This window comes from Panicum virgatum, chromosome 1N (assembly GCF_016808335.1).
Source record: "Panicum virgatum strain AP13 chromosome 1N, P.virgatum_v5, whole genome shotgun sequence".
NCBI classification, from domain to species: domain Eukaryota; kingdom Viridiplantae; phylum Streptophyta; class Magnoliopsida; order Poales; family Poaceae; genus Panicum; species Panicum virgatum.
Genome location: NC_053145.1, coordinates 47042831 through 47065431, shown reverse-complemented (window position 1 = coordinate 47065431; position 22601 = coordinate 47042831). Strand labels below are relative to the sequence as shown.

At 42.9% G+C, this 22601-nt stretch overlaps 2 protein-coding genes and 1 non-coding gene across 4 annotated transcripts; all 3 read left to right on the top strand.

The window, feature by feature from the left end:
- The first annotated feature begins 624 nt into the window (after positions 1-624).
- Positions 625-4423, top strand: LOC120656189. 2 transcript variants are annotated; one of them, XM_039934223.1, is made up of 8 exons: positions 625-763; positions 1043-1293; positions 2003-2074; positions 2541-2605; positions 2763-2922; positions 3232-3312; positions 3397-3486; positions 3888-4423. In XM_039934223.1, the coding sequence occupies exons 2-8, from the start codon at positions 1105-1107 to the stop codon at positions 4008-4010; spliced, it is 780 nt and encodes a 259-aa protein (XP_039790157.1). In that variant the 5' UTR covers positions 625-763; positions 1043-1104; the 3' UTR covers positions 4011-4423. The 2 variants fall into 2 exon arrangements, with proteins under 2 accessions (XP_039790157.1, XP_039790158.1); XM_039934224.1 differs by lacking the exon at positions 625-763 and adding an exon at positions 779-946.
- Positions 4424-5057: 634 nt separating this feature from the next.
- TRNAL-CAG lies at positions 5058-5138 on the top strand. The gene has a single exon. It is a non-coding gene; the product is annotated as a tRNA-Leu (tRNA).
- A 10017-nt stretch (positions 5139-15155) lies between these two features.
- Positions 15156-19164, top strand: LOC120656188 (NAP1-related protein 2-like). Its single transcript, XM_039934222.1, has 10 exons — positions 15156-15416; positions 16160-16282; positions 16382-16432; positions 16586-16654; positions 16748-16861; positions 16944-17005; positions 18027-18087; positions 18365-18421; positions 18498-18542; positions 18763-19164. Exons 1-10 carry the CDS (start codon positions 15285-15287, stop codon positions 18802-18804), a joined length of 756 nt encoding a protein of 251 aa, XP_039790156.1. The 5' UTR covers positions 15156-15284; the 3' UTR covers positions 18805-19164.
- Positions 19165-22601: the final 3437 nt, after the last annotated feature.

Here is a 22601-nt window from a genome sequence, read left to right as displayed (position 1 = left end):
GTAAGCATGCTTGTCTATTCAATGCTACAAGCAAATTACAAAAATGGTGTGCATGGCAAACGCGTGCATGATGCTGTAGAGACACGCCTAGCGACATCTCCACCATGAAAAATGAATGAACTATCAACTACCAATAAAACCACAATAAAATCGAAAATCCTTGAATCACGGTACCAATATCCACATAGAAAATCACCACACCCAACGTCAACCTTGGCTAAATGAAGCTTCCTGCCCTAAACTTAATCCCTGTACAGCTGACTGTAACAATCTTGTGAAACCACGCTGCAGTCGCCACGGTTTGTAGAGCAACAGGCACAGCTTTCATGGCATCTCACATGGCCCGACGGGCGGGGGACATTTGCTGTGGGCAGTTAGCAAATACCAGCTGTCTGGCCGTCTGGGATCCATTAATGGCTTCTGGATAAAATGTCCAAGCGGATGCGAATCGGAAATGCCCGTTTCCAACCGATGCACCAACGATCTACAACCCTCCGACTGCCGCGTGGGCCCGGTTTCCGTGGGAGCCACAGGTCAGTTAGCTTAATTCGCACGGCGGCAGGTGCGTTTGGGCCCAATCACAAGGGAAAACGACGCCCAGCAGCGAAGCTGACGGCTCCGTCACGGCGAACGATAAAAACGCCGGGAGGCCACCACGCGAGACGAACGCCAAGGAAGGGAAAAATCAGAAACTTTTTTTTTTCGAGATATTTCGGAAGAGGAGGGAGTGCCTGCCTCGCAGGCTCGCAGCTCATTCGCCGAGGTAAAAAGGCACCTGCCTTTCCTCCTCCATTTCCCTCTCTAGTCGCCGGCAATCGTTTCCGACCTTGCGTTTCGTGGGGTTCCCCGAGGCGAGGGCTTCGATTCGACCCGGGAATCGCCCAAATCCGCTTGGATTTGACCTCTCGGCTCGCCCCCCACGGAACGAAATTTCTAGGGTTTTAGCGTCAGATTTCTCCCCCTTGAATCTGTTCGATTTTTTGCGGTGAATTCGACTGGTTTTGATCATTTCCCGACGTCTTGTTTTATACTTTCATTGCAGCGCACGAGATCCTCTAGAGTTTTGCGCGTTTTGCTGCCAAATTTCGTGGGTGATTTGCGCGTATGGGGGGTCATGTCGCGGTGGATGTTGGGGAGCTCGTGGCGTCCCGACCCGGCGAGGCAGCGGGGTTGGTGCCCGGCGGCAAGGAGGAAGCCGAGGCGCTGATTGGGATGGTGGAGTGCCGCATTTGCCAGGAGGAGGACCTGGCCAAGAACCTCGAGAGCCCCTGCGCTTGCAACGGTAGCCTCAAGGTGCGTGCTCCCTTATTTGTCTTCAAACTAGATATTCTGGTTCCATTATATGTTGCTTATTCTGTTTGCCTCTGATTCGTGTTATTATTATTCATAGATACTAAATTCTTAACTCTAATGTACCTGGATTGCAAGCATCAGCTAACCAAAATACATCAATGAGACTTAGTCCTGAACCTTTGTTGGGACAATTAGCTTGGCTGTTGGAACACATGCTGTTTGGTGCCTCATCTGCTCTTAATTAGTTGTTGCTTTAGATGTTGTGGCTTTTCAGATATATGTACATATTACGCGGCTCTTCAGTGTCTGATATATAATCTTATTTGCTGCTGTGGCTCTTGATATTTCCATGAAAAAGTAGTTCCATAGTATTTCCATGTTCTCATAAGATCCAGCTTGATTTAATCATCATTGTTGCTTAAAGAGTTGGTCATACCTTTTCCCTTGCTGCCACCTACTTTCTGCAAGCTTAACAGACAAGTCACAGGGATTTTTATCTGGTGTGGGTTGCCTTCAACTGAAGACAAAGTAATTGTCATTGTTTGCAAGTTGTCTAACTGCTTATGAGAATCTGCCTTAACATTTTATATGCGCAAACCAATACAAAATGTGTTTGCTAAATTTTGTTATATCACATTTCTTTGCATAGTAGTGCGAGCGAATGCACTTAGTTTTGCTAAATGCTGTTATATCACATTTTTTTCCACAGTATGCCCACAGGGAATGTGTGCAACGTTGGTGCAATGAGAAAGGAGACATAACCTGTGAAATCTGCCATCAGGTAAACAGTTATTTCTTCTTTAGCGACTCCTCCACATATAGTAAAATGGAAGCTTCACTGGACTTTTTCCCGTCTGTTTTCTTTGAATGCATTTCACTGAAAACATCTTGCCTTTTTTATTCTAACAATTTATTTGGTTGCACCTGGTAATAGTGCATTGTATTATTATGTTTTCAGTGACTGTTTAAACATAGGAAATCTTCAAGTACTAGGGCTTACCATAAGCAAAAGAGGGTTGGCACCTGCATTATAACTGAACTTTGTTTAGTTTAAAGGATTTCGGATCATAATGATTCCATAAATTTTAATTTTTGTAACTCGAGTTGTAACCTTTAAGCCACAATGTGTATTTTTTATCTCTGGCATATGTTTGCCTTTGAAGAAGCATTTATGTATTTCCTTGCTGATTTGAATGTAAACTTTTTTGCTGTAAATCAGATTATGAGTTTTATTCTCTGTTGTTCAGTCGTACAAGCATGGCTACACTGCTCCACCCCAGGTGCATCATGACGAAACTACCATAGAGATAAGGTATATCATCTTCTTTCACGAAGCTAATATTTATTTCCACTTCTATCCTGGTGTTTTATGTGAATGGTGTTTCTGTAATTAACAAAAGGCTCTGTTTTTATACATCATAAAGTTTTTTTATTTCTCAACGTGTGCTCTTTTTTCCTTCATTTTTTAGTGGTGGAGATTGGACCATCTCTGGCAACCGTTTGGATCTACATGATCCTAGAATCTTGGCAATGGCTGCTGCTCAACACCGATTGCTTGAAGATGAGTATGATGAGTATACTGCAACAAACAACAACACTACTGCGTTTTGCCGTTCTATATTTCTGATTGTAAGTTTTGTTGTTTCTAAGCTAGAAAGATGTACTCTTTTAACCTCTATTATTTTGAAGTCATAGTATCCATAGAGAGATCAACATCTCTTCAATTCAATTGGCCCTGCACCTGAACTTACCTTTTCACCTCAAACTACGATTAGAACCCATGCTGCTTATTTCTTTCTGAAAGTTTCATCTTAGCTCTTTTTGCGCCTTTACATTATTACTATAATATAGGTCAAATGATTTTACTTTCTTCTCCTACTTTCCCTATTCTACCATGTAATATTAAATGGTATGTACCTATCCTCAATGTTTATCCAGTTGATGGCTCTGCTGCTCCTGAGGCATACACTAACCATTACTAATAGTGACGATGAAGATGATGCATCTGCTATCTTCTCGGTTAGTGATTAATGCACTGTTGTATTTCTCCTATGAAAATTTTCTCTATCACTGTAAATTTAACAGGCTGATAATCTTGGACAGCTATTTCTTCTGAGAGCTGCTGGATTTTTACTGCCTTGCTACATTATGGCGTGGGCTATTAGTATCATGCAGCGCCAAAGACAAAGACAGGTTGGTCTAATGCAAATGTTTTGCTTTCTTGTGTATTTAATTTTGAGGAAGAAAATTTCCACAATTATTCATACCTAGCATGATATGAATGAGTTAAGAAACCTAAGAATTTTTTTTCTTATTTTTGCACGTATATCCTTGTTTGGCATAGCCAAATTTGCCCTTTCTGGTCAAACATGAGGTTCCTGTGTCAGGAAATTAGATCACTCCTTGTGGTTCAGTTTTAAGTAGTTTAGCGTGCTTCGATTCTGGGGGGTTGGACTGCAACAGTTTTTACTCCAGTTGCCAGATGAATTAAGAACAAACAATTTTTATCATGTTTATGTAAGCATGTTCTATTTGGGTGTCTCCATTCTGTTCATGTACTTATTAACATTTCATGTTTTCATTAAATACATCAGGAAGAAGCAATGCTATTACCAACGGAAGTGGCAATCATTCTGCACCGGAATGGAAGAACAATGCAATTTGCTGTAGCACCACCAGAATCTCCTACCTCCCCTCAGCCGGAACCAAACCAATAGAATAATAAGCAACAGGTCATCTCTTGAGTCATACCAGATGCGTATCAGCATCTGTGGTTAGGAACTGAAGCACATTCTGCAGGCCTGTTGCCTCAGCCACCTGGAATGGCCATGATGCAGGAAAATGGTGTGCCCTTCTTCGGATTGTGTTAACACTTCACAGCTGAGGTTCAATGCTTCTTTGACAGGCTCTCGGCATCTTCTGTACATAAAGACGTTTCTTTAATAAGTGAATATAAGTTAAATCAACAGAAAGTTCGAGTTTCTGCCATGGGACTTAGGTTCAAACCAGCTGCCAAGTAGCTTCTCTTGTATAACAAATTAGATGCTACAGTTGTGCTGTAATTTTTGGATGCCTGTCTGCTGACTATTATATCGCTCTATCTCTATGCATGCTTGAGACAATCATACTTCCCAGCGGGTCCAAACGATTCTAAAAATTTCATGATATCAAGTATAGATGATGATTGCCCTTAGAATAAGCTTCAGATGCTGCGTAATGGTAAGTTTGGTTAGGTGTTGAGTGTTGCAGGATGCCAGGATGGAATCAGCTTGAATGGAACTGAACGAAATGTGCTAGGCAGTGCTTGTTCCTCATTCCCATGATTTTTGATGCATGAATTCGTTCAGCATCTTGAGTTAATACTCTTGTATGGATGAAATGGTCCTAGGCATATTTTCATTATCCGCGAGCTGTCCTACTGGGCAGTGTATCAAGCACCTGCAAGACATGGAAACGGGACAACTAGGCAAAAGAAATCTGATCCAAAACCATTAAAGAGGAACAAAATTTAGGTCATTCAACCAACAGAGATGGATGAAACTGTTCCTCTTGCCATTGCCAATAGCCGTGCTTTTCTTGTTTGCTCATCAAAGGTTCAATGACATTTGCCCTAAAAAAAAAAGGTTCAATGACATTTATAAACGGCTATGGACAACATTGCGGCAGACGAAAACCAACCAAAGTACAAGTCCTGGATGCTTTTAATCGTAGATTGAAATACATATGCTGTTAAATATAATTTGACAAACCTCCAGTGCATAATTGTCAAGATGGCCGAGTTGGTCTAAGGCGCCAGTTTCAGGTACTGGTCCGAAAGGGCATGGGTTCGAATCCCATTCTTGACATCAATTTTTTATTTTTGTTTTGTCCACTTTGAGGCCAACGGTTGTTTATTGTTTCTGTGGCAAGTATTGGAATCCCATTGTTGACATCCATTTTTTTTTATTTTGTTTTGTCTACTTTGAGGCCAAAGGTTGTTTATTGTTTCTGTTGATTGCAGATTTGCAGGCGAAGGCAATGTCAAATTCAGATGAACTATCTGATGCAGGCCTGATCTGATGTGTATCTGAACTAGCTAGTATGCGTGAGACTGACAACGAATGTTTAGCTAGCAAAATAACAGATGACAAATGTCTGGCATACACGAAAACTCGCTTTGATGACATCCTCATCAAGTTCATTCACTTCAGAGTTCAGACAGACAAAAGAACACATCTTTTATTGGAGTTACATTACATCTTGCCTCAGATTGCCACAACCTCGGCACTCTCGCCCCTACCAAAAGCATGTCTGTACAATTTCTCTGATTCTCTCTATATCTGAATCTTTCGATCTCTTAAGAATCTCACGGAACAACCTCTGTTGTTTCTTGGACAAGGAAAGAAAAAAGAAACTACTGAAGGAAACCAAACCTCTCTTGTTTCTTGGACACCGGAGCGCTCAGCATTTGTTGTGTATCGGGTCAGATCCTCTCTTGACCCGGCGCTTGCTCATCCTGTCGGGATCGAACACGGCCGACGGGGCGGCCCCGGCCCCGGCTCCGGCCGCCGCCGCGCGCTTCTTCTCCAGCGTATCGAACCTTGCGGTTGGCAAGACGTCTGGACTGCTGCTTGGCGCCAGAACGCCGAGGCTTCGGACGGCGAGAGCCTCCTGCGTTGCAGAGGCCAGGAGAACGAGCGCGACGACAATGGCCAGGCGGTGGTACTGAGCATCCATCCTCATTCTCCTTTCTCCTAACTCCGATCCTAATCGAGTAGTAGAAGAAAGAGGCAGTTTCTGTCTATACGGAGGGTGTGGCAGTGTCGCAATCTGAGTTTGGACTAGAACTGCAGAGTGGAGGCTCAGGAACTATGTCCTGTTGCTTGTGTCTGCAGATATAGGGGTTCTTGGTAAGATCTTGGTCCAAAAGCATAAAGCTCAAAGTGATTGGTACCGAGCTGTGGCTTTATGCCATCATGGCCATAGCCCATATGCAATCCAGTCTTGCAATTGCCACTGTGGCAAGTGTGCTCCAGTCCAGTGAGGGCACATTCTGCAAATCGAAGGCTGTCCATGAAGATTCTGGCCTTGGGAGGCCCAAGGATTTTATATTTTGTGGGGATTGGAGAATGGAGAGGAAACCCTCCAAAAACCAGACTACTACTACTATACATACAGCCAGCACAATGCTTTATGGTCCATCAGCTTCGTGTGATGTGTATGGTTGGTTCGGTCGGAAGTTTCTGTTTCAAGCGACGCAAAATCAGCACGCTTCTCGATGCAAAAACTGCGCAAGAGAACACACCATTGTGGTGCTTTGTACGAGTTGTTACTTGTGCTGGACCTGTTGCTTTATGCTCTTTTCTTCTTTAAATCATTCTTGGCTTGTTCCGGCCTGTCTCCTTTTGCTGTGGATTTAGTGGGTCCCGGTGCATGGCAAGCCCGGTTCAAAGATCCAAAGAGCAGTCACGACCAAAAGCGCCCTGGAAGCAACATTCCCTCATCTGTCAGTTTGTTCAAAACATGGGTGATCCGATCCCTTCATTTGTTTAAGTTGGAGCATATTCGAAAGTGTGTTATACCGAGAGTAAGCATGATTTTGCAAATAGTGTTAAAAGAATATGTGTTAGGGCCCAAGAACCGGCCCAGCTCAGGAGCAGCCGCCGGCCCCGGCATGGATCACGTACCAGCGCAGGGGGCGGCGCTCAAGTGTCTAGGAGCCACAATATTTGCTTTCCTTTTATGTCATTTAATTTCCCTAGTTTGAGACAATTGTAAGTTAAATACCTGTACTCTGGTTTGGAAAAGAATTAGGCTGAGGATTAATCTCAGTTGGCCTCACGGGCCATCCCAAACCCTTGCGCCTCCTCTCTCTGCCCTCACAGCGCCGCCGCCGCCTCTTCCCTACGCATCGCCCAGCAACCACGGCGCCCCCTCGCCGGCGCCAGTTCAAGCCTCCCCTTCCTCCCTCGCACGCCTACAACCTACGCAGTCGCGGTAAGATCTCTGGTCCTATCAATATGACTCTGTTCTATGTAATCTTGGCGACTGATAAGTAAATAAAGGTATTCGAAAGTGTTTTATACAGAAACAAGCATTTTTTCAGAATAAGCATTAATCTTATACAGAGAACAAGCATGATTGTGACAAATGGTTAATTTGGTCCTCAAACACTCATGAAAAGACCATTTTGTCCCACTCGCATCTATAATCTGTATGAGACATTTGAGCCGGCCAATATAATACCCCAGGGCAATTCAAAGTTCTTCAGCAAGTCAACTTGAGGGTGCAACTCGATTAAGAAAGTATTTTTTGAATCTATATGAAAATTCAGCCAATCCATTTTTGAAGTTTTTAATTAAAAAATTCGAGTGTTCTAATCATTGATTTGAGGTTTATTTGCAAATCCTTTTTGTGATTGAATTGAAGGTTTAACTTTTTATTTTCTAGAGTTGGTTGTTGGGCTCTAACAGATAGCGTGCACTCTAGCAAGGTTGCATTGAGGGTCGGGGAAGGAGGACGATGATGGCGAGGTGGGGAAGAGAAGGATGAGAGATTTTTGTCTTCATGTTGCATAGATTTATTCATTGCTCCTAGTAACAACACTCCTTTGTCATATATCCTTTACCTATAAGAAGCACATGGCAAGTCTTAATGATGGTGAAAAAAGAATATCTATGCAGCATACTTAGTTTACCTAGTTCAATACAACCGAGTTGTACAACTCATTTATGCTGCAGATCAAGCATAAGATGGAGGTTCATATACCGGACAGTCGTATATCAAACCTAGTAGTAGCTCTGCCAAACAGTTGGATCTTCTACATACCAATTTCCTTTCTAAAACTTAGTTCAAATGCACCAGTTATTGATAAAATCTGATCTAAAGTAAATTTCCTAGTTAACACCAACAAATATTGTGTGTCTTTGTACTTTGGGAACACGAAATGCGGAAAATCCAAATTGAAATTTGGAAATGATAGTTGTTTTGCGAACAAACCTTTCAATGCCCGAATTTTAATTTTTTACTAAATTAACAATGAATTACACACACACTCTTTATGTAATCGGACCACTACAAGAAATCTGTTGATCCATGACGCTGCGATTTCGTCATGGATCACCAAAAAAACTTCATAAAATAGTATTTGTGACGATATCAAAATTCGTCATGTATTGAGCGTCAAATTATACCTCGTGACGTTTTCAGCAAAATTGTCACAGATTACTCAATCCGTGACGATTTAAAACCGTCATAAAATAGTCCAAGCCCACCCATCTCAGCCCAGGCCCATCATTTATGACGAAAATAAATATCACGGATTTAATTGAGATGTCACTCATAAATGACATGGCAGCTGACATGGCAATGATGTGGCAGCTGACATGACAATGACATGACAGCTGATGTTGTGATGATGTGGCAGCTGAAATGGCAATGACGTGGCAGCTAACATGATGATGACGTGGCAGCTGACTTGGTGATGATGTGGCAATGATGTGGCAGTGACGCCATAGTCCATTTGTGTACAACCCCGGCCACTAAAATGGGCCAGATTCAGCCCACCATTTATTACTAGGTAACAAAATCATTCAGGAAAACACAGCCCATATAAAAGGCACAACTGCAATTCCAACCCAACATACATCAAAATCACATACAATTTCTCCATCCAACCCAGCCTTACATCACCCTAACCAGGTTACATCAAAATCACATACAATTTCTCCATCCAGCCCATCATACATCCTACTGAAACAACATCAAGGTCCAACGTCACCAGAAACAACATTCTAGGACCAGAACAGAAAAAATGTCCATCAACCATTAACCAAAAGTCCCACTAGAAACAACTACCAGCATAGTTGTGTTCCTGCAAAAATTTGAAGTTCTAGAAGCTAACATACCATCTTGTTGCTCAGCTTTGTCTATTTTGGCCTAGCAGAAGCTCAAGTTTCACCTCCAACACAGCTTGCTTCTTCCGATTCTCCTCTTGGTCTTTGATCCTTGCTTGTTGTGTCTCCTGCATTTGCTTTGACAAATCATTCATTGCTTCACGCTGGTTGTTGACAATTGATTGTAGCTCAACATTTGTCTTCCTCTCCACTTCCAGTTGTGCTTGAACATTCTGTAGGCTGGAACGACGGTTCCTAATCTTGACGCCCACATTCTGAAGGAAGTGACTGTTTTTTTTATTCTTGTCAAGCACATCAGCTACAACTTCAGTTGCAGAGTTGGGTTGTCCATCATCTGTTGGTGTGGCCAGCTGGTTTTCCATTTGAGTCTAGCAAACAAGGAAGTAGCAAACAACATTAGAGAACCAGTTCATGATCAGAAAATAGTTGAAAACAAGCATATCTGAAGAGCACTTAGAAGATGTCTTACAATAGCTGACTGTACAGTAGGCATGTATCCTTTTTTTTTCTTGCTGTAATGGCAGATCTTGAACAGATCAACGGCATCTGGTTCTTTATCCTTGTAGTCGTCTCCCTGCAAACATTATATGATGCAAATTAGTATACTTCGTTACAACACTTCATATTGGTCACAACTGGAGCATTTATATGCATCAGTACAGCAACAAATTCAAGAACAGTAAATAGACATATACTGTTGCAGCAAGAGTTGATGGTCTAGTAGAAACTAGAAATATCATTTGCTAAAACATAAGTAACAGCATGTTCAGGTAAACAGCAAGCGAATTATGACACAAGTTGAATTAAGTGAAAATATGACACATCACAAGTGATATTAACATTTACTTCCAGCAAGTGAATTATGACACAAGTTCATACAGCAAGTGAAAATGAAAATGTTGGTTATGACCAAAATAGTATGACAAGTGAAATATGACATTTATGAACAAAATGGGCTGAGAATCAGCCCCTTTCAGGACAAACAACAATTCAGAACAACAGCTATAGACCCTCAAAGAAACCAAGGCTTTCAAAGCCAGCATGGAACATTAAGCTAGATAGTAGCATAGCAAATGGATTGCACATCAACTTTGCCATTCATTAATATGTGCTTCTTCACAAGAGCCTTACCTAAGTACTTCTGATTAAGGCATCTACTGCATGGGCACAGAATTTCAACATTGTCACTAAATTTCCCTTGAACAAAATTCATAAATTCTTTGACACCATTAATATATTCAGGGGATAATAATCTGCCATGCACTCAGCTTCGATCCATCTAATCAAGCATTGCAGAAACAATCAAATGAACAAGTATGCACAAATTCAAAAGCTACATTCAACAAAGTAAACAAAAAAACAGATCGACATATACCTTGGCTCCCGGCGGTGCTGAGGTGACAAAGAAGAGTGGAAAGGCACAGGAGGTACAGGGCGGCTTGATGATGTCGCGCTGCCAAGGATGTTGAGCTACCCTGCCAATGCAGGTGGGGTGGAGGATGTCGAGTTGCCATGGGCCGTGGCAGTGGAGCTGTTGCTGAGAGGATGTCGCCCTGCCACAGCAATGGAGGCGGGGTCGTGGTCACCGGGCTCACCAAGCTGTCCGACACCAAGCACAGGTACCTCAGGGACCCCACCGCCGCCCTCGCCCTGCACGCCCGGGGAGCAGCACCACGCCCTCGCCGTGCACACCCGGGGAGCAGTGCCACCTCCTCAAGATGGCGCGCAAGCTAGCTCGAGTAGTTCCTCGGCGCCAGGGACGCGGAGGATCAGCGCGTAAGGGACGCGGAGGCCGAGCGTGCCAGGGACACGCTCACCGCCGCACTCCGCGCCGAGCGCGCGTGGGGGGCCGCGGCTCCATCCGGACCAGATCCTCCACCTCACTGCACGGGGCGCAAGGCGGCGGCGAGGCTGGACAGGATCCTCCACCTCGCTGGATGGGGCGCACGGCGGGGGTGAGGCTGGGCGGCGGGGATGGGCGGAGGCAAGGCTGGCCGAACGGGATGCTGGGCAGCGGCGAGGCCGGGTAAACGGCGATGCGCAGATGCGACTAGGAGCAATCTCGTGGAGCTCGGCGGTGAGCACCGCTCCACCCGGACCGGATCCTCCACCTTGCTCGATAGGGCGCGCGGCGGCGTCATGGCTGGGCAAACGGGATCTGGGCGGCGGCGAGGCTGGGGCCTGGGGGAACGGCGACCGGGAGTCTGGGAGCAATCTCATGTATTTTGACTAAAATATTTGGTCAATAAGGTATAAAACAAAAAAGGTTTACTGCTACATCACCAACAACCAAGCACCGCAGTGGTAAAACTTGTCCGCTAAATATGTGAGGTCAGGTGTTCGAAACCCGTTTCCACCCTCACAGGTATTTTTGGTTAAATTTCCAGCAAAGCGGACGTGGCGCGGCATGCTAGCGTGGCACGCAACGTGTTAAATTTCCAGCGAAGCTGGCGTGGCGCGGCCCGCTGACGTGGCGTGTGCTCAAAAAATATAGATGAAATATAAAAGAGCCTAAATATCAAAAAAACAATAAGAACATTTGGTACCCAATGGTAACTATAGTGATTTTTGACCTGGGTAACCCAGGTTCTATTCCTGGCCGCCACATGTTTTTTCCCCTATTTTTGGGTATTTGTTGCTGATTTCTCTTTTTTTTATATACTTAGCATGACGATTTTGTCTGTGACAATTTTACTGAAATGTCACAGTGTTTTGGGCCTGATTACGACGAAATCGATAAATCGTCATAGTATCCTGGGCTTCATATCCACACATGTGAATCCATGACGAAAAACAGATAATCGTCATAGATGATGCGCCATTGTGACGTTATCTGAAAACGTCATGAGAAAATCGTCATAGATCAACAAATTTTTTGTAGTATCGACCACCATAATCTAACATCCAAACTCGTCTCTCCAACTCCAAACCGGGTCAAGCTCAAAGATGCAAAGTTGCGAACACATGATGTGTCCTCATCTTGAGTATGCTTCAGTCGGCCCATCTCATGCATGGGCTTGGAAAGCTAGTAATGCAGCCAGCTTCCCATCCAACCCAAGCCCAAGCCCGGCCCATATATTCGTCAGGTCGGTTTTTTTTAGCACGTCGGGTACTCGGGTTGGGTCGGGTGTCCCATAATCAAGTATAAAGTCAAATAAAAGATACATAGTGGATTAGCTGCATCAACTTGGAGCCTCGGAGGTAGCCACAAGGTAGGTGGGGCACACTAATTTAATATAATAATTTTTCATGCCGCACATATTATGTGTGAGCTTAATCATGTAAAATAGAATAATATAATGTTACTCCATCCATTATGAAATACAAGAGATCCTGTAGATTCCAGGACATATTAGGTAGACCTAAAAAAATGCATGTACCTTAAGTTAAAACGTGAGGAGATGTGTAGGATGGCTGTTTTAATGGCAGTTAGATAAGGACGAGCCCATTCAACTCGTTCTTCTCTCAGCCAAATGCCCAAACCAATTCCGCTAACTCTGAGGATGATTAATGAACAATGGCTCAAATATGGCTAGAATACCTTATCCCCTTGTTTAAATGCAAAATTCAAAATTCCAAAACTATCACATCAAATGAGAATCTTACATGCATGGAGTATTAAATTTAGACGAAATAAAAAACTAATTGCATAATTTGCTTGTAAATTACGAGACGAATCTAATGAGCCTAAGACCACTCCCAATGAGAGTTTCATAGGGGTTTCATGCACATTAATTAGCATGCCATGTAGGATTATATGATGACATGGCATAGTATTTAAGAAGAAAGAAAAAAAACTAGTTTCATCTAGATGAAACTCTCTCTACACGAATACCAACACACTATGAGTCTTGAAATTAAATGCAACATAAATCCCATGAAACCACAACATGAAATTATGCATTGGGAGAGGGTGTTTCAAACATTGTTTCCTAGTTCTTTTACTTACATGGCTATCTTGGAAACAACAATATGAAATCCTCCACTGGGATTAGCCTAATTAGATCATGATTAGACATTAAATTGCTACAGTAATTGCTACATTAAACATATGCTAATGATATATTAATTAGGCTTATTAGATTCGTCTTGCGATTTACTGACGGAATCTGCAATTAATTTTGTGATTAGACTATATTTAATACTTCAAATGTGAAAAGATTCTCTTTCAAAAAATTTACGGGGTGCATCTAAACGAGGGCTATATTTTACAATATATTTTAAATCTTTGGATGTCTTGTATTTGAGGATAGAAGGAGTACAAGATAAAATATGTTCCAGTTTTGCTAATAGACGACAAAGATAGTACAAAATCCAGGAGCTTCATCTTCATTTACTCCACCATTCCTAAATTAACCTTTAACTTTTGGAGAAATGTCTTCACTAATTCTTGGGATTCCTATATATGCATGTTTGGCACAACCTCTACTCCGAGATCATAGTTAGGTACGTAGTTTGTACACTAAATTAAAATAATTTAAATACCTATGATTAAATTAATTCATAAACAAAATGATTCATGGAAATGCTCTCGATGTATCTACAGCTTTAGATCCTAGACTTCTTACAGCCAGCTGTACCAAGCTTAAAAGGAAACCCTTAGATCCACATCTTTCACAAACACCTTTATGTGCTCCCTTATTGGGGTAGCCCATTTTACCCGTCTGTGATCTTCCGTTCTCCTTTTATAGCCCATCTAAGGTGGCTCTGCAAAGAAGTTACACCACCGTAGCTAAAATGTTAAAATGACTGATTTTTTTATTAATTTACAAGAGGATACTAATCCACTGAGAGAGAGAAAAATATTGAAAGCATCATTTCCATAACATTACATATTTTCCTTTTATTTTCACAATGTGTGTATAGAGTTATATATACTCCACATATAAAGATATATTGGACTATGTTATTTTGGTCGCGTGATTGCGTGAAGATGTTTAAGAGGACCAAAGAGCAAAATATTCTTGCTCATTGCGCAACACATTAAGCGGACCGACTACTTAGTGGTTCCGCTAGCGAGAGTCCTACCTTGATTGATCATTTAATTATTTATGACTATACTTTGTACATAGGGAAGTAATCCCTACCATACTTGTGTGCTCGAAAAGTGGGACTTTGACATGAAGCGGTCGAGATACATGCCGAATGTTGGAATTAAATCAGACAAGTGAGCCAGGATTTTGAATTTGGGCGGTGCCAAAATTTAAGAAATATGACCAAGGTTAGAAAGATGATGGTAGCAGGTAGGGCGGAGGCAGCGTGGGGGCACGGGGGCTCAAGCCCCCTACCCCAGGAACTCCATTGGAGACAAAGGAAGGAGGAGGAGAGAGGGAAAGGAGAAAGAACAAGAGGGAGGAAGAGGAAGAAGCCCTCTAGATGCTGGGGCTGGCCTCGCCACCTTTTGGTGCGATGTGATCTCCTCCCGCTGCAAGGGTGGTGAACACCGGCGATAATGAGCAATATACTTAATAGGTAAGGGAAGATGGTCTCGTTGTATCATCATTAGATGGACTGAAAACAAAGTATAATGAATGGAAAATAAGTTATGGAAGAAAAATATGCAAGGGAGAAAAAAAGGATATTGCTATAGCTGGCAGCCATGCGTACCTCCTATGTGGACCAGGTGAATATCATACCATTAATTAGCATCTTATTTATGGATTTTTCGTTCTTGCAGGACCATGTATGGGTGGATAGTAACGAAGTCTTAATAAACAAGGTAAAAAAAAACTAAATCGAGTGTCCAATTGGCTTGTTCCTACACCGTCGTACGCATCCTGCGGCCGCTGAACTCACCAAGACCAGCACGCACCGCGCCGCACCCGATCCTTAGGGTTAGGGTTTTAGAAAACCCCCCTGCGCGTGGACAGTCCCGCATGGATCGGACGGCCCGGCCCACCCCGAGCCGACCCAACACTCACCGGCGCGAATCTCAGCGCCGCCCTCTATAATATAGCTCGCGCGGGCATCGCGGCCTTCTCCCCAGCTCCGCCTCCCTCTCCCACCCGCACCCTCCGTCTCCTCTCCCGGCTCGCGCAGGCAGGCGACACAGCGAGGCTAAAACCCTAGCGCGAGGAGGCGTAGAGCGGCTTCGCGATGACGGCGCCGGCGGACAAGGGGAAGAAGGCTAAGACCGAGGCCGGCGGCGGCGAGGAGAACGAGCAGATCGACGGCGCCCTCGTCCTCTCCATCGAGAAGCTCCAGGAGATCCAGGACGAGCTCGAGAAGGTGAGCCGCAAGCCTGTCCTTCCGCTCCCTCTGCTATTTTTGGGCTTTCCTTGCTGCTGTGTGGTCGGAACCGTCGGATTTGGCTGTGGGGTTTGTGTAGGTGCGTTGGCTGTGTCGAATTTGGGAGGAACCGCAGCGGTTGTGGTATTGTAGAATTCTCTGGCAACTGAGCGGCCACGGTTAGCTAGTGGTGCTCAAATTATACCATAAGATGGAATTTCTAGTTTAGTCTCCAGCCCCAGCACAGTAGGCTTGTGCTACAGTGTGATACGTACGTGAGATAGCTTGTTATGTCTTAAGGCTACTACGACATTTACAGAATATTTATCAGTGCTACAAAACCTGGCTAGATTAGTCACAGCATTTAGGTGATCTTGACGGGATACCAATGTACCTTGTTGCTATTAGCCCCCCCAGGGGATATGTTCCTGTGTCATAACTGTGTGAGCGTTTTATGTCCAGATTGTGTTAAAATTGGTGTGCTGGTTCCTTCATTTGCAAAATTATAACAATACAATTTGTGTAACATATTCTCAAAAACTGTAGCTACTATTTCTTATATGTTAATTGCACACCCCAGTATGAGTCGACTTGCTTCCCACATATGACTCAGCTTGTTCACAATCAGTAAATTTCTAGACAGGTTAGAGATCAGTGGTTCCCAGCCTAAACTATTTACTATTGATTCTCATAAAGAAAAATAACACTGCCATTATTATGATACATTTGTTCAATGCTGACAGGTAAATGAGGAAGCAAGTGACAAGGTTATGGAGGTGGAGCAGAAGTACAGTGAGATTCGCAGACCAGTCTACCTCAAAAGAGGTGACATTATCAAGACAATACCGGACTTCTGGCTGACAGCGGTTCGTAGGTTACTCGATGCAATACATTTTATGTTTATATTGGACATGTTTATGGACATATGATTCTAATCTATTGATGTATGTGCTGTTGCTCTACAGTTTATGAGCCATCCTCTACTCAGCGAGCTTCTGACTGAAGATGATCAGAAGGTATTTTTTTACCTCATTCCATCAATTTATTTCTGAAGTCCTTGAAATTCTTATGAATGTTGAATGGAAGTGAAAGGGCTTCTTTTGAATATATCTGGTGCTTCTTGATGGACCTATATAAACATTGAATTCTCTTATGATCTTTCGTTGCAGATATTCAAGTACTTGGATTCTGTTGATGTGGATGATTCTGATGTCAAGGCAGGATACTCCATTCATCTTGTAAGTACCATTTTTTCCTGCAGTTATGTATAGTTCCCACACCGCCACATGGCTTCTCTTGTATTTAGCTGTTTATTAATATTGAACTGGCAGAACTTCTCTGAGAATCCATACTTTGAAGACACAAAGCTTACAAAGACCTATTCCTTTGCTGATGATGGAACAACCACAATAAAAGCTTCTCAGATTAAGTGGAAGGAAGGAATGGTACTGTTATATTTCCAGACTACTCCCAATACTTGTGTTTTAGATGGAGAAAAATCTAATGTCCCTTCAATAATATGTGAAGGGACCTGCAAACGGAAATGGTATTAACAAGAAAGGGGCCAAGCGACCATTGGTAGAGGAAAGGTATGTTGTTCATATTGCCTTGCCTTCATATAACTATGCAACTAGCATTATTGCGTTCTTTTGATATACCTTTTCTAACTAGATTCTCAAGTTCTTTATGCTGTCTTTCTTGTTCGTAGTCTCCTGATACTGGTTTATTAGATGTATATATGCCACGGTTGATATAGTGTAATTAACTAATTAAGTGGTGCCTTCTATGTTAAAGTTATTCACATTGTGTCATTGTCTATAATTCTATATACATGCCTTTCAAGTGTTATTGCTTAGCAGGATTTCTAATCACATACCATTTTGTTATGTATTATATTTTTTTTGTTTGTGTTATTGTGTAAACCTTGTTGTGAAGACATTAGCATAGTATAGTTGGCTTTGTGACTGCTCAATAACTGGAGTACATAAGAAACCTGTTCCTGTTGCACTTGTTATTTGCTATGTTACTTGTGGTTTGCATTTTTGTAGACGTATTCCTATTGAAGTCTCTAGCTTTCAAATACTTCTGCTATAGAAATGTATGACATTTGGACAAGGCACAGTCAATTTTGATGAGCATTAACATACGGACTTTACCAGTAGGATTTTCATATAAGGCACCGCTATTAGTACTTGCAGTGGGTTTAATAGTGTTCTTAAGGCGGTAAGACATGGTGCAGTGACTCTGGTAGCCTTGTCGCTTAGGCAATGCCTAGGTGACCTGGATGCATGTACCCTTGTGATGACATAGATACACGTTGTTTCGTAAGCTGCTAAGAGGCACAAGAACCTTGATTCATAATGCCTGGAAACCATCACATGACAAGAATGACATAGACTTATATAAAATGCTTGTCTTGGTCTCAACATTGCTGCCTGTTTGCAATTGTTTTTATCAATATGCATTCTTCCAGTCTTGTTTGTGCTTAGTAACCCCCCTACTTAGTAGCTTGTAGATAAGTTGCACACTTGCAATCTTGTTCTGTTCTGTTCTGTTCTGTATTTTATGATTAAGCCATGGGAACTCAAAAGAACACATATTTTCTTCCAGTTTTTTCACCTGGTTTGGCGATACAGAGCTCAAGAGTCTTGCTGATGGTGTGCAAGATGAGGTAAGAAACTCATGCGACTCATCTTGATAAGGCCATTCATATTGTCACTGGTCCAACTCAGCAGTGTTGTTCACTATGGCTGTCCGAGTTTATTTTTCCAGCTTCTATTTGTAAAAAACTGAAACCCCAGCAAACTGATTTACATTTGTTTTTTTTCTGTTTTCTGCTGTTTAGTTTATCTGAGTATTCATTAATTGTCTAGCTGATTTTTGGAAGACCAGAAGTTTATATTTTTCATTCCTTGCGCAAGAGATTTTCTGAGACTTAAATTATGCAGGTGGCTGAGATCATCAAGGAAGACCTGTGGCCTAATCCTTTGAAATACTTCAACAATGTCAGTGGTTTTGTCACCGTGCTGTTAAATTAATCCTAAGCCAATTGTATCTGGTTCTTAATTTCTGTAATTGCAGGAGGTTGATGATGAGTTTGAAGGAGAGGATGAAGATGATGAAGATGTAAGCTTATTATATTGTCAGCATTTTGGTTTCTTATGAAATAAACAGAATAGCATCATAGCGCTCATTTGCTCCTGAATCGATGAACTAACAAGACAGTATAAGCTTGGACAACTGCTGCCTGTGCTGTAGTACTTAGTTTGGAATAAGCATGTACTGTCTTGTCGCCTTTGTTTTGTTGACAAAGCTTTTCATCTTTGATGCATCCCGTGGTTTGCAGTTGGATGGTGAGGATGGCGAGGATGACGACGAGGAGAACTGAACCCTCAGGCTTCGATTTCAGCTGTTGGTGGGGACTCTGGCTCTGAAGGGTGGAATTATGTGACCCTTTTGCGAGATTTTTTTTTGTTTGTTTGACTTAGCTGGAACTCACCGTAGGGAACATGCCAATGCCTTATGAAGTTCAACCAACTTGAAAGGAGACCGCTATATCATAATCTGGGGTATATCTATGAAGGCAATTTGACCTGCTGATGCTTGTGGTCAGTGTTGGTGCTGGTGCCGCAGCCTTTATCTCGGCCCCTTGTGTGATTGTGTCTGTTCCCGTGCTTTGGTTTGTCTACAGGGTGCGTGTGATGGCATTGGCATGTCCACTGTCCAGCCGTTACTAGTTTGTTTCTGATGGCCGTTTGCATGGATCTGTGTCTTGTGAGTCCATTGTCCTCTCAAGAGTTAGAGGTCAAATCGCGGTCCAGGCGTCCTGCGACATCGGCCAGTCTTGTTATTCGATTGGCTACTGGCTGGCGAGAGCTGCTGGTGCTGGGCGACGCGCTTCTGCCAGATCTGTCGCGTTATCTTATGGCGGGGACTATGTATGCGGTAAATCTATTTTTGGCGCGCGTCGCCAAAATACGAGCTATCGCAGTGAGCGGACGCAGGTCTACTCTTGCATGCCCGCGCCACATAGATATAAAACGCGATTTTTTTTTTTCATTGGCTAGTCTTCTTTCGCATTGGCTGGGGCCATAGATCATCCCGTAGAAAAGTCACGACATTTCCTATAAAAAAGCCATGACATGCTATGGATTTCGTGCATGCAGATTTGGAATCGAAAAAAATACCGTAATCCCCAAAGTGATTATGAAAATCAAATTTCAATCACGCTTCTAATGACAAACTCTTCAAAACTAGAGCACACTTATATTTGAATTATATTTTTCGAAACAATTTATTGGATAGGAGCGCTTGGAGACTAGCCATCAACGTGTCTGAACCGTGACCTTTGTGTCTTTTGGGTTTCATCTCTAGCCTACCCCAACTCACTTGGGTCAAAAAGCTATGTTGTTGTTGTTTTAGAACAATTTCTGTTCTGAATTTGATTTGGTTATGGAACATTTTATTTTGTTCTCACATTTTCTATTTTGTGATGCAACAGTCATATTATTTATTGGAACAATCTTATTTGATTAAGAACAATTTCTATTTTGAACAGTTGCTTATGCATTTGCGTATATTATCTTTTCTTTCATTGATAGTTAAGCCGCGTAGCACAAGAACAGAGTCTTTGCTTTCCTCGTGGGCCGCATGGGCATAGCAATGGTTGGAGTTGGGTCGCCGCCTTCTGCGATAGTGCTGGTGCCCAATCACATGCATGCCCATTGTGTGCGGATTCTATTTATCGTGCGTGTGGCTAGAGGATGTGTTGTCGCAGAAGAATTTTGGCCACCCTCAACAGGTGGAGGTCACTACAGACGTGATCACGGGACAACCCAACCCATTCGGGAAAAAAAACTGATCCAATCCAAATTATTTGACCCGAAACTAAAAAATCCGATCCAGCTTGAAAATTACGCATAAAAATGCGGGCAAATCCGACCCGACCCGATCCGATCAAATCAAGGGTCGGGCGTGGGCCAATATTTTTTGACTTGAAACCTGAAGTGATCCGACCGAACAGATGATCAGGTCTACCCGTAGGGAATGCATAAACAGCTGATCACATCTGCTTTCATGCAAACACGTATTCAAATAAAATGTTGTAGTTCACGAATGGATTGAACATATTGCATTTTTACGGCAAGATACTTCATACTAGATCACCCTTGACTATATTTAGATAATATTTTTATTTTCTTTAGAACAATATTTTGAACATTTTGTTTTGTTCCTTGAATGTTCTGTTTATTCTCAAACCACGTTATATTTGATGGAGCATTGTATTTATATTTCAAATAATTTTCTAGAATATTTTTATTTGTTCCTGAACAAATTTTATTTCCGAAGCAGTAATAATTGTTCTAGTATGATTATCAAAATTGTTCCAACTAAAAACTATTCCTCAAATATATTGAGTATGATCTTGTTTTCGAGAACTATTATAATAAATATAATAATACAACCAAGAACACTTAATTCATGAATTAGAATTTTTTTTTATCTAGATTGCATATGCTATCTATGCATGTCACTCCGACTACAAACCCAACTTCCATCGCCTCAAGGATGGAGCAAGCTAGAAGAGCTAGACATTCTAAATAAACTTAGTTAGCTGGCTTGCTTCTACTTTGTTTAGCTTGGTCGGACACTTCATCTGTTAGCACTGCGTAGATGCAGAATCCATGTATGTACAATGGTAAAACCTCTACACATATTGCTTCACCTCATTTGTATATAGCTATATGCAACATTTAAGCTGCACCCTCCCTCTCTTTCCTTATTTTTTAAGGTTAATTGGATCTGTGCTATTACAAATTTACAACTTCTGAGTTCTACCATTACAATTCGCCTATTCCGAATGATGCCATTACAATTCGTTTGAACTCTCAAACATTCCATTTTCTACGTATTCAATGACCTTGGACCCACATGCAGGCGCCCGTATTACAGTATAGACCAAGATACCCCTGCTGTAATCCTCTCTCTCTCCACCCACTGACATTAAAGCCCCACATGTCATCCCCTTCCTCCATCCATTCTTCTCCTTTCCTCTGCTTCTTCTTCGTCTCGTCGCCATCGCCGATGGCGCCTAGATCTACAGTGCAGCCACCCCATCGCCCTCGCCATCCCCGTCGCCGCTGCTGGTCGCCGACCCCGCCACAGTGGCCACTGCGCCCGATATAGACGCGTTGGGGGCGAGCTGGTTTCTAGTTGTTGTGGGGACCATCGAGCTCGCCATGGCTGCGAGCGGCGCAGAGTACGGTGAGCGCAGCGGCATGCGGCACTATGGCGAGTGACGCAGCAGTGGGAAGCAGCAATGCGGGCAGTTCTCTTAATTTCATTTTTCCCCTTTGCATCAGCGAGCCTGCAACTTGCTGATGCTGCAAGCTTCAACTTTCTCATGTGCTTCGCTATCTCGTGCACTATATCCAAGCCATCAATAGCTCGAGTACTATATCCCAATGTATTTGGGCACTGATTTGTGCTTCGATTTGAACAACAAGATTTCGATTTGAACTCTAGGGACAATGATTGTTCCCTTCAATTTGTGTTGCCAGCAGATTTATCCCTAACCTTGCAGCGGCCGCCGTCTTGAGGTCTCTGTGGACCACCCCTGCGGCAGCACCCCTTGAGCTCGAGCATGGCCTCGGCGACGGCCATCGGAGCTGGGAGGGGAGGGCGTGGGGGAGGATCTCGGGAGGCTGGCAGGGGAGGGCGTGGGGGGAGGATCTCGGGAGGCTGGAGGGGCTGGGGTTCCGGACGGTTCTTGGGCGGGCTCGGAGGCGTCCGGTCATGGCCGGCAGCAGCGGCGGCGAGACGAAGAAGAAGCAGAGTAAAGGAGAAGGGACGGAGGTTGGGGATGACATGTGGCGCCTTAATGTCAGTGCGTGGGGAGGGAGGATTACTGCAGGGGTATTTTAGTCTATACGGTAATATGGACGCCTGCATCTGGGTTCAAGGTCATCGAATACGTAGAAAATGACATGTTTGTGAGTTCAAACAAATTATAATGGCATCATTCGGAATATGCGAATTGTAATGATAGAACTCAGAAGTTGCAAATTTGTAATGGCACAAATCCAATTAACCTTATTTTTTAATGCTCTTTTATTTTGTTTTCCTTCCTTTTTTGTTTTCGCTTATTTTTCCTTTATATCCCCTTCATTCTTTTATTTCTTTATT